Source organism: Scardinius erythrophthalmus (genome assembly GCF_964197995.2).
Source record: "Scardinius erythrophthalmus genome assembly, chromosome: 11".
Lineage (NCBI taxonomy): Eukaryota > Metazoa > Chordata > Actinopteri > Cypriniformes > Leuciscidae > Scardinius > Scardinius erythrophthalmus.
The window spans coordinates 17,950,623-17,963,563 of NC_138231.1; the positions used below are offsets into that span (position 1 = coordinate 17,950,623).

The 12,941-nt window shown below is 38.6% G+C and overlaps 1 protein-coding gene across 3 annotated transcripts in view; it reads right to left on the bottom strand.

The window, feature by feature from the left end:
- rev3l (REV3 like, DNA directed polymerase zeta catalytic subunit) overlaps window positions 1-12,941 on the bottom strand; it is a 258,594-nt gene that overhangs the window by 76,199 nt on the left and 169,454 nt on the right. For all 3 annotated transcript variants that reach the window (XM_081379520.1, XM_081379521.1, XM_081379522.1), the window contains 4 exons: window positions 11,130-11,218; window positions 10,875-11,000; window positions 10,499-10,691; window positions 8,600-8,711 (listed from right to left, as the gene is read on the bottom strand). In XM_081379520.1, the coding sequence (XP_081235646.1) occupies window positions 8,600-8,711; window positions 10,499-10,691; window positions 10,875-11,000; window positions 11,130-11,218 (520 nt within the window). The remainder of the gene's footprint in view (window positions 1-8,599; window positions 8,712-10,498; window positions 10,692-10,874; window positions 11,001-11,129; window positions 11,219-12,941) is intronic.

The following is a 12,941-nucleotide window of genomic DNA, read 5'->3' on the forward strand; positions in this document are numbered from 1 at the left end:
GGACAAACCGTCTAGGACGAGTTCGAAAAAGTAGCTTTTTAGATAAATTCAAAATGGCGGCCATATTGTTATGACGGAAATGACGTCATAGGGTGCAATCGAATTGGCATGAGCTCAGGAATCAGAGAGAAAAAGAATTTTGTTGATTGGCCTTACGGTTCAAAAGTTATTAGCAAAATAAAAGTGAAACTTTGGACAGGTGGTGGCGCTAGAGGGAATGACTTAGACACACCAAAATTGGTGTATTTAATGTTGGGACTGTCCTCTATCAGAATGTCAAACCAAAACAACTTTCCCGCATTCGGTTCTATGGGCTGCCATAGACTCCCAGTTGGAAGAAGGAAGAATAATAATAATAAGAACGGGAACAGATACAATAGGTGCCTCCGCACCTTCGGTGCTTGGCCCCTAATAATAATAAGAACGGGAACGAAAACAATAGGTGCCTCCGCACCTTCGGTGCTTGGCCCCTAATAATAATAATAATAATAATAAGAAACGGAACAGATACAATAGGTGCCTCCGCACCTTCGGTGCTTGGCCCCTAAATATAGCTGCAAGCAGCAATTACCGGGGCCAAGCAGAATAAGACGACAAGACATGCCAACATTGCTGAAAGTGTCAGATCAACTGCAACAATTAGCAATTAAAGACATTTAAAGAAGATTTTAGGCGAAATGCCTGAAAAATCATATAAACAGTAATTAAAAATATGATTTAATGGATTATCACTTTCGACCAATAGGTGGCGCAGTTACAAAACTGATGTGATGTGGTCAGAGTGAAGTGACAATGACACATACAAAGTTTGGTGTCAATATGTCAAGGCATTGCAGAGATAAAGCCTGAATAATGCTTTTAGCATCATGCCTCAACTTTGCTGCTGCGCTATACGAAAACGGTTTCGTCAATCGACACGAAATCCATAACTTTCAGTCGGCACAGTCTGGAGATGATATGATTCGATTTTGGTGAAAATCGGACAATCGGTGTAGGAGGAGTTCGAAAAAGTAGGTTTTGAATGAAAATAGCATTTTATTTCACAAAACTCTATTGAAGTCAATGGGAATTTCATGTTTTGTTCTATTATAGCGCCACCAAGAGGCTCAGTCCCACAATTTTTTTTACGTGTCCTCAGAGTGAGCCCATACATATGTGTGTCAGTTTTGGTGAAAATATCTCAATTCGCTTCAGAGTTATAGGCATTTATATGAAAAAACACGTAAAAAATGACTGACACATGACTTTGTTTGGAATTTACTACCCCTAAACATCAATATTTTCGCATTTGGGCATTGGTGTATAGCTATCGACCTATGTTTCCAAACTTCTGACGGTGGTTTCGTCTCGATCGGACTAGCGGTTTCGAAGATATAGCCAAATGTTTTTTAAGCGCTAAATCACAACGCTACACAAACCGTAAGGCGAAACCTAGCATGTTTGGTATCATAGGACTCGGCAATGATTCAGGAGTCTAAAAAGATGAGTTTCGTGAAAATAAGTTGACCACACCCAAAGTTATAAGCATTTGAAAAAAAAAATTCACCACTAGGTGGCGCTGTTTCGAAACTTCTCACGCTCCTTCAGGACATCGGGCTGATGACCCATACCAAGTTCCGTAACAATCCGTTCATGTGTTCTTAAAATACAGCATTTTAGCACAAAATTCAAAATGGCCGACAGCCAAAATGGCCGATATGGTAATATTGGATATCAGTGGACTCGGCATGTTACCCTGAATCTAACGAGACCAATTTTATGATTTTTGGACAAACTGTTCAGAAGTTATAAGCAAAAATAGCCATTTTTCATATCTCCGGACCAGTAGGTGGCGCTGCGCCGAAACACAGCATGTAGCCTCAGGTCATGCTTGTGATGACATGTACCAACTTTGGTCTGAATCTGATAAAGCGTTGCGGAGATACGGCTTTACATCTGTTTTCGCAAGTGCTACGTAAAATTTATTCGTGGGTTTATCGAAAACTGTTAAGCGAATCAACTTGAATTCCATAACTTTTTGTCAGCATGGTCTGTAGATGATCTGGTTTAATTTTCGTGCAAATCGGACAAACCGTCTAGGACGAGTTCGAAAAAGTAGCTTTTTAGATAAATTCAAAATGGCGGCCATATTGTTATGACGGAAATGACGTCATAGGGTGCAATCGAATTGGCATGAGCTCAGGAATCAGAGAGAAAAAGAATTTTGTTGATTGGCCTTACGGTTCAAAAGTTATTAGCAAAATAAAAGTGAAACTTTGGACAGGTGGTGGCGCTAGAGGGAATGACTTAGACACACCAAAATTGGTGTATTTAATGTTGGGACTGTCCTCTATCAGAATGTCAAACCAAAACAACTTTCCCGCATTCGGTTCTATGGGCTGCCATAGACTCCCAGTTGGAAGAAGGAAGAATAATAATAATAAGAACGGGAACAGATACAATAGGTGCCTCCGCACCTTCGGTGCTTGGCCCCTAAATATAGCTGCAAGCAGCAATTACCGGGGCCAAGCAGAATAAGACGACAAGACATGCCAACATGTCTGAAAGTGTCAGACCAACTGCAACAATGAGCAATTAAAGACATTTAAAGAGGATTTTAGACGAAATGGCTGAAAAATCATAGAAACAGCAATTAAAAATATGATTTAATTGATTATCACTTTTGACCAAAAGGTGGCGCAGTTAACAAAACTGATGTGATGTGGTCAGAGTAAGGAGACAGTGACACATACAAAGTTTGGTGTCAATATGTCAAGGCATTGCAGAGATAAAGCCTTAATTAGTGCTATTAGCATCATGCCTCAACTTTGTTGCTGCGCTATACGAAAACGGTTTCGTCTATCGACACGAAATCCATAACTTTTAGTCGGCACGGTCTGGAGATGATACGATTCGATTTTGGTGAAAATCGGACAAACGGTCTAGGAGGAGTTCGAAAAAGTAGGTTTTGAATGAAAATCAAGATGGCGGACAGGAAGTTAGGCCAAATAAGGTAAACTTGGTATCTATGTTCTCAGCTTGACCCAAGGAATCTACTAAGATGAGTTGCATTACAATAGGCCAATTTATTCAAAAGTTATTAGCAATTTTGGAAATTTTGTTATAACTTTTGACCACTAGGTGGCGCTGTCTCTAAATATTTTGGGTACGTTCAGGGGATGGTGCTGATGGCACATTCTGAGTTTCGTAATATTACACCAATGCATTTGTTAAGTATAGCATTTTATTTCACAAAACTGCATTGAAGTCAATGGGAATTTCATATTTTGTTCAATTATAGCGCCACCAAGAGGCTCAGTCTCACAATTTTTTTTACGTGTCCTCAGAGTGAGCCCATACATATGTGTGTCAATTTTGGTGAAAATATCTCAATTCGCTTCGGAGTTATAGGCATTTATATGAAAAAACACGTAAAAAATGACTGACACATGACTTTGTTTGGAATTTACTACCCCTAAACATCAATATTTTCGCATTTGGGCATTGGCGTATAGCTATCGACCTATGTTTTCAAACTTCTGACGGTGGTTTCGTCTCGATCGGACTAGCGGTTTCGAAGATATAGCCAAATGTTTTTTAAACGCTAAATCACAACGCTACACAAACCGTAAGGCAAAACCTAGCATGTTTGGTATCGTAGGACTCGGCAATGATTCAGGAGTCTAAAAAGATGAGTTTCGTGAAAATAAGTTGACCACACCCAAAGTTATAAGCATTTGAAAAAAAAAATTCACCACTAGGTGGCGCTGTTTCGAAACTTCTCACGCTCCTTCAGGACATCGGGCTGATGACCCATACCAAGTTCCGTAACAATCCGTTCGTGCGTTCTTAAAATACAGCATTTTAGCACAAAATTCGAAATGGCCGACAGCCAAAATGGCCGATATGGTAATATTGGATATCAGTCGACTCGGCATGTTACCCTGAATCTAACGAGACCAATTTTATGATTTTTGGACAAACTGTTCAGAAGTTATAAGCAAAAATAGCCATTTTTCATATCTCCGGACCAGTAGGTGGCGCTGCGCCGAAACACAGCATGTAGCCTCAGGTCATGCTTGTGATGACATGTACCAACTTTGGTCTGAATCTGATAAAGCGTTGCGGAGATACGGCTTTACATCTGTTTTCGCAAGCGCTACGTAAAATTTATTCGTGGGTTTATCGAAAACTGTTAAGCGAATCAACTTGAATTCCATAACTTTTTGTCAGCATGGTCTGTAGATGATCTGGTTCAATTTTCGTGCAAATCGGACAAACCGTCTAGGACGAGTTCGAAAAAGTAGCTTTTTAGATAAATTCATAATGGCGGCCATATTGTTATGACGGAAATGACGTCATAGGGTGCAATCGAATTGGCATGAGCTCAGGAATCAGAGAGAAAAAGAATTTTGTTGATTGGCCTTACGGTTCAAAAGTTATTAGCAAAATAAAAGTGAAACTTTGGACAGGTGGTGGCGCTAGAGGGAATGACTTAGACACACCAAAATTGGTGTATTTAATGTTGGGACTGTCCTCTATCAGAATGTCAAACCAAAACAACTTTCCCGCATTCGGTTCTATGGGCTGCCATAGACTCCCAGTTGGAAGAAGGAAGAATAATAATAAATATAGCTGCAAGCAGCAATTATCGGGGCCAAGCGCAAGCAGACGACAGGATATGCCAACATGGCTGAAGGTGTCAGACCAACTGCAACAATGAGCAATTAAATACATTTAAAGAGGATTTTAGGCGAAATGGCTGAAAAATCATATAAAAAGTCATTCGAAATATGATTTAATGGATTATCACTTTCGACCAATCTGTGGCGCAGTTACAAAACTGATGTGATGTGGTCAGAGTGAAGTGACAATGACACATACAAAGTTTGGTGTCAATATGTCAAGGCATTGCAGAGATAAAGCCTGAATAGTGCTATTAGCATCATGCCTCAACTTTGCTGCTGCGCTATACGAAAACGGTTTGGTCTATCCACACGAAATCCATAACTTTTAGTCGGCACGGTCTGGAGATGATACAATTCGATTTTGGTGAAAATCGGACAAACGGTCTAGCAGGAGTTTGAAAAAGTAGGTTTTGACTGAAAATCAAGATGGCGGACAGGAAGTTCGGCCAAATAAGGTAAACTTGGTATCCATGTTCTCGGCTTGACCCAAGGAATCTATTAAGTCCACAGGCATTTCAATAGCCAGATTTATTCAAAAGTTATTAGCCTTTTTGGAAATTTTGTTATAACTTTTGACCACTAGGTGGCGCTGTTTCGAAATATTTTGAGTACCTTCAGGGGATGGTGTTGATGGCACATTCTGAGTTTCGTAATATTACACTAATGCATTTGTTTAGTATAGCATTTTATTTCACAAAACTGTATTCAAGTCAATGGGAATTTCATGTTTTGTTCTATTATAGCTCAGTCCCAAAAAAATTTTTATGTGTCTTCAGAGTGAGCCCATACATATGTGTGTCAATTTTGGTGAAGATATCTCAATTCACTTCACAGTTATAGCCTTTTTATATGAAAAAACACGTAAAAAATGACTGACACATGTCTTTGATTGAATTTTACTACCCCTTACTATCAATATTTTCGCATTTGGGCATTGGCGTATGCTATCGACCTATGTTTCCAAACTTCTGACGGTGGTTTCGTCTCGATCGGACAAGCGGTTTCGAAGATATAGCCAAATGTTTTTTAACCTGTTAACCGTTGCCAGAGCGCGGGCGCACTGAAGCGGTTTTATTTATATATAGTTCAAAGTTACTATCAGATTTAATGTTATACCTTGACAAACTATACATCATTAAGAAGATATAAGACTGAAGTTTCAGTATTTGACCACTATTGTATTCTGAGAAGCTTATAGCGACAGTTATTTCTTAATTTGTGTCAGGAGTTATGAAATGAAAAAATGAGTCGATACCTTTAATATGAATTATGCGCGTCAGCCGCTTTCATTCATAAAAAAACTCCCGTGCTGTCGTCATGACAGCGATACACAAAACAACGTCCTTCTAGGCTTTAGCTCAAAAATGTGCAGATTTGGAGAAATATTGATATATTCTCATAGGTTTACATCAGATTTCTATAGACAGGAATAATATTTATTGAATTTATACCCAAATGCGTCGATGTAATCATTATGAGCGTTTGCATACTCTGTTAATGTGTTTTCAATTCATACCAATAGCCTGAGGGCGCCCTCGCCGCCCTGTGCACAGTATTAGAACATGAAGAAGTGCCAATCATGTGACAATCCAGGAAGCCTCGAACACACACACAGCTAACAACAGATCGCGCTGTAACATGGAGAAACAGTCGTTTTGAAGACAATAAACATTTTTGCTATGATATTTGAGTTACCTGTGTTTTTCAATCCATGCCAGGTATTTCCATAATAATAAATTATATTTATAATGTAATGCTAATCTATATAGAATCGTTGTGCAGAACAGTATTAGACATTCTCTGACAATAGTATATTTACTGTCTGATTTTTTATCTGAAGCCAAATTAGATCACAGAAAATTATTTAAAATACTCGATTTGCTTTATAAAGTAAGTTTATAAGCACAAACATGGTTTTAATCTCATAAATTGTCGTGTATTGATGGTGTGCTAAGCTAACATGCTAGCTAGCCCTAGGTGCACCTGCCACCTAGAAGTTATATTTTTATTATTTTTTGAAAGCTTACTGAAATGTTTCTTTATTCAAGAAATGCATTAGATACAGTTTAAAATGTAAGGGTGAACTTTGAGAAAAGAAATTGGTGATTGAAAGTGAAACCATATGAATAGCCTGTGAATAGCCAGTCGTTAGTAACTATAATGCAGACAAAAGAAATGCATATTTACAGCCATGACCAGGCTGGAGAGGTGTGAATGTGTTCAGGGGGAGACTGAGACTGAATGGGGCTCGTTTGCACCACAAAACAATAAAGACAATATACTGGATAGATGGTTAGAAGATGGCAATAAACATCAGAAGCATCTTAGCGTCAAATCAAAATAAAGTCACATGACATGGTCTTGAAAAACATTTCACTAAATACAGAGTTTTGGACTTACTATCTTAAGATTTTAAACATCAAATGTTTAGACATGTGGCATTAGCTGTAGTGCATTTCTAGATTGCTCCAGGGCCAACTTCAATTTTATTTTCATGAGGATATTTCATAAAAAATAATTTCTAATAACTTTACAAAACTTTGAAGCTATTTATAACAATTTTTGTCATTATGACAATAATTAATTCTACATTTACAATAAACTGCCAGGTGTCAGCTTTCAAATGAGATCATACTTGTGCTTTTAGTACAAAGGGTTCATGAACTGTATCTGTTTCAGTTTGGGTATGTCATTTCTTGGGATTTTTCAAAAGTGGGGTTGCAGCTTAACAGGTTAAGCGCTAAATCACAACGCTACACAAACCGTAAGGCAAAACCTAGCATGTTTGGTATCGTAGGACTCGGCAAGGTTTCAGGAGTCTAATTAGATGAGTCTCGTGAAAATAAGTCGACCACACCCAAAGTTATAAGCATTTTAAAAAAAAAATTACCACTAGGTGGCGCTGTTTCGAAACTTCTCACACTCCTTCAGGACATCGTGCTGATGACCCATGCCAAGTTTCGTAACAATCCGTTCATGCGTTCCTAAAATACAGAATTTTAGCACATAATTCAAAATGGCCGACAGTCAAAATGGCCGATATGGTAAAATTGGATATCAGTCGACTCGGCATGTTGTCCTGAATCTAACGAGACCAATTTTATGATTTTTGGACAAACTGTTCAGAAGTTATAAGCAAAAATAGCCATTTTTCATATCTCCGGACCAGTAGGTGGCGCTGCGCCGAAACGCTGCATGTAGCCTCAGGTCATGCTTGTGATGACATGTACCAAGTTTGGTCTGAATCCGATAAAGCATTGCGGAGATACAGCCCTACGACTGTTTTTGCAGGCGCTACGTAAAATTTGTTCGAGCGTTTATCAAAAACAGTTTAACGAATCAATTTGAATTCCATCACTTTTGGTCAGCACTGCCTGAAGATGATCTGGTTCAATTTTCGTGCAAATCGGAGTTTGAAAAAGTAGGTTTTTCGAACAATTCAAAATGGCGGCCATATTTCTATGACGGAAAATGACATCATAGGGTGCAATCGAATCATGAGCTCAGGAATCAGAGGAAAAAAGAATTTTGATGATTGGCCTTACGGTTCAAAAGTTATTAACAAAATAAAAGTGAAACTTTGGACAGATGGTGGCGCTAGAGGGAATGACTTAGAAACACCAAAATTGGTGTATTTAATGTTGGGAGTGTCCTCTATCAGAATGTCAAACCATTACAACTTTCCCGCAATCGGTTCTATGGGCTGCCATAGACTCCCAGTCGGAAGAAGGAAGAATAATAATAATAATAGGAACGGGAACGGATACAATAGGTGCCTACGCACCTTCGGTGCTTGGCCCCTAATAATAAGAACGGGAACGAAAACAATAGGTGCCTCCGCACCGTCGGTGCGTGGCCCCTAATTAATACATTTTAAAAAATGCAGCCATACACAACAGAATGAAAATCCAACAGATACACGGTTAACCTACTTTCTAACTATGTTGGAGATCTCTTCAAACAGCTCCTTCTCATCACTGGCATAGGTCACCTGCAGTCCTGTCACACCAGATCTAAAAAGAAAGGGTGCTGTGCTCCTGGAGGCTACAGTAAGAATACAACAAACAATAAGTTAGCAACAAAGAGATATTGTGTTAGGGTGTACCGTCGGTGAAGGTGTAAAATCAATGACGATGGAGAAGAATTCTCAATCCAGGGTGTTTATTTTGGTGCAAAAGTGATTCCCAAGCAAAAATATATACAGTGACAAAAACTAAGGCAAAATAAATATATATATATATATATATATATATATATATATATATATATATATATATATATATATATATATATATATATATATATCTCCATAAGAGGTTCACATGTGTATTCTGGCTATGCCAATATCCAGACCCAAAAATATAAGGAGTAATCCCACACGCCAAAACACTCTCCTCAAAATGGCTACCAGGAGCCCTTTTATAGAGTTAGGCTCCTCCCAATTCAGGGACATACCATGTATAAATAAATGATTATTTTAAAGTAAGATAAAACTACACAAATATTTTAAACAAATGGTATTAACATGCAACCTATGCATCACATTATTAATTACAAAATGATGTCTAAACATTGCAAAGAAAAATGTCTGAGAAATGATAGTTTCCCTGATTTCCCCCTGTGATGTCACTGACAATGAAAGTGCCCTTCCTACTGGGCAAATAGAAGCTTTAAAATGGCAGCCGTCGATGCACATGGGTTTGCCAGTAGAGAGGTGACCCACACTGTGAGTATAAAAGTATTTTATGTGTATATGTTAGTTTGTTACAGGGGAAATAAACTGTTACATTTGTAAAAGCGTTTGGTGTGGTTTCTTTGAATGTTAAATCATATAACAAAACAAAACATTAAGCATTGAGACAAGACAAACAACCAACAAAAGAAAAGAAAACTATATTTAAAAAAACATGGAACTAAGCAGAGAGCCTATTACACCACCTAAACAGAAAAATAACCACACATCTAGTATATGATGTTATTTTGCCGGCATGTAGATTGTGTGTGTGTGTGTGTGTGTGTGTGTGTGTGTGTGTGTATTGGTGTTAACTGTTTATGGGTGTACATGCACTTCAGAAGTCCTTTCAAAATAAAAGTCCTTTTAGTCATAGGTCACAGGCTATCTGTGACAATGAATAGCACAGTATAAACCTGTAGGCCTTGTTTCACAGACAGGGTTTATATTAAGACAGGATTAGGCGAGAGTATGAAGTGAGGACTGATGGGACGTTGTTCTGCTCCACTTCACAGAAAATGAGAGGTAGGAGAATTTTTGAATAACATGAGTCATTTACGACTGCAGCTCCTTCCGCACGTCATTAATCCATTTCCACATCATTGCACATGCGCAGTCCTTTCCTGTTTCGGTTTTCAATCTGATAAAATATTTACATGTTCTCTTGGTCGGATTAGAAAAGAAATAAACCACCCCTTTCTGATCAAAATTTCATTCGGATCAAGCTCAATCAGATCGATTAAAGTGTTTACAAGAAGGCTTTTCAGTCCGATTGAGTTGTCAATCCAATTACTAATGGATTATTTGTTTGCATGTAAATATAGCCATTGTGAAGTAGAAAAATTTAGTTTTGACACCTTGGTTTCAACAAATGCGAAATGTCTGAAATCTACAGTATTTCAGTAATACAGACTTATATGTATAATGACCTATATGTCAAAAGATCACAGAAAGGTTGATTCCTCATGACCCTTGAAACTAACAAGTAGGGTTCAGTTATCGCCTAGATGGCTGCCAAATGCCACATCAACATGGAGATGTCTAGTTTGTCATGACTACTACACATCAGTAATAGTAAGTAAATCAACACTGATCTCACCTTCAGATGAACCACAAGAATCTTTATCAATGACAATGGCCCCCGTCATCTGGGTAGTGCCAGATTTGGGGAGAGGGACATCAGAACTGAGGCAGTAGAATAAAGCACAAATTGGGTCAAATTCAGGGTCAGGCTCAAGGTCACGGCGAGTCCTTGCATGAAGCTCCATGCTTATCAGTGTGAGGTGCTGTACCTGCAGTAGGGGGATTCAAACTTGAAATGAGAATAGTGAAATGAAAATGGACTTGAATTTCTAAACATGTGAGATGATATCAAGACAACAAAGCTTTCTCCACTTTACATTTTTAAGCAAGTTTGATCAATCACTCAGTTTAATGAAAGCTATTCTTACTACAAGACAAAAATCCACTCCTACCTCATGCAATGCTTTGGCCTCCTGCAAGTTCTGCATACTGCCTTTAAAGCCATATGAATTACAGATTGAAGGTCCCTCAATCTGGGAGTTCTCTCTCTTTGGAACATTCACATTGGTAAGCTGATTCTGAATAGGATAAAATGATTGTGCTATAAAAACTGCAATTAATATAATACAATATACTATTACTACTATATAATACACATAACATTGTATCTACATGAGATTCATAAACTCACAAACTTTTGATCTGACCTTAATTTGTGTGGTAAGCAATACTCTCCGTAAAGCATCTTTTTTTTTGTTACTCTTCCGATGTAGCCACTGTGATCTGAGCTCCATGTCTGTAAAAGAACAGATACAAAAGAGTTTTGCAATGAGTGGCTAAAAGGCAAAGCTTAGAAATTGTCTGTCTTGGAACAAAAAATAAAATTAATAAAGAAATCATGATTGGGGGGACTTCCGGTATGCCTCGTGGTGAATAGACGGGGTTGGAAGTCACTCCGTGAACACTCATTCGTTTTCTTTTCAGCAGTGTTATTTATTTTGTCATTTTTTTTTTTTTTAGCAAATAATCGATTCTATGATACATTAATAAAGAAGAATGCCAAAACCAGGAAAATCGGGGCGAAACATTGTAGAAATGCTGACTGACAAGGGGAGCGACCAGGCAGCTAAGGCTAATGCTACCGCTTCAGTACAGGTGGAGGAAGAGATCACACCAGCTTCCTTGAAGGACTTAATTTCATCCACCATCCGCTCAGAAATCTCTTCACTACGGTCTGAATTTTTGTCTGAAATTTGTTCTGCCGTTTCCACATTACAAACAACCCTGTCATACCAAGCTCAAAAGATCGGGGGACATTGAAGAGGCACTCAATGACTCAGATGGCCGGTTGATGGCGGTGGAGAAGCTGTGCAGCACGCTGCAAACAGAAGCTGGACGACTTGGAGAACCGTTTGCGGAGGCAAAATCTAAAGATTATTGGAATACCAGAGGGCTCGGAGGGCCAAAGTCCGATTGCTTTTATGGCCTCATTCTTTACTGAACTGTTTGGAGACGGCGCCTTTAAGCGACCTCTGGAAATTGATCGAGCTCATCGTGTCGGCCAAAAATCTCAACAAAGCGCTTTTCCTAGACATATGCTGGTCCGACTCCACCATTACCAAACCAAAGAACTCATACTGAAGCTGAGTCGCGAGCTGGGCTCTTTGGAGTTTAATGGTGCGGTTGTTCGTATCTTCCCGGACATGTCTGCTGAGGTGGCGAGACGCCGCGCTGAATTCAAAGATGTGAAAACAGCACTCCGCAATGCTGGCATCAACTACGGAATGTTGCATCCCGCCAGACTCCTTGTCGATTTCCAAGGACAGCGCCAGATATTCAGTGTTAAATTAATTAGTTGGAACGTAAAGGGATTAAACAATCGAGTGAAAAGTATAAAAGTCTTTTACAATTTAATAAAGTGGAAGGGCAATATATATTTTTTGCAGAAAACCCATCTTAAGAACTCTAGTCTTAAAAGCTTGATGGGGTCATGGGTGGGACAGGTGTTCCACTCGGGATTTAATTGTAAAACTAGAGGCACAGCCATTTTAATTAACAAGAATACTCCATTTAATCCTTCTAAAGTTATTCAGACCCCAATGATAGATATGTGATCGTTTCAGGCACTCTTTATGGTAATCAAGTTGCTTTAGCAAGTGTTTACGCCCCTAATTGGGATAATCCAGACTTTTTTGTAAAACTTTTATTTTATTTTATTCTAATTTCCCGGACCTGAATTTTTACCAATTGATTATGGGAGGCGACTTTAATTGTGTCCTGAATACTGCTTTAGATAGGTCATCTCCCAAACCAGCTCCCTTGTCTCAATCCTCTAGAACACTTAACTCCTTTTTGGAGTGGTACGGTATAACTGATATGGCGTCATTTGAATCCCACTTTTAAAACATTCTCTTTTTTTTCTCCAGTTCACCATACTTATTCACGTATCGATTATTTTATCATTGACAGCAAACTTACTCCTTTAGTAAAGTCTTCCTCTTATGATAGTATAGTCATTT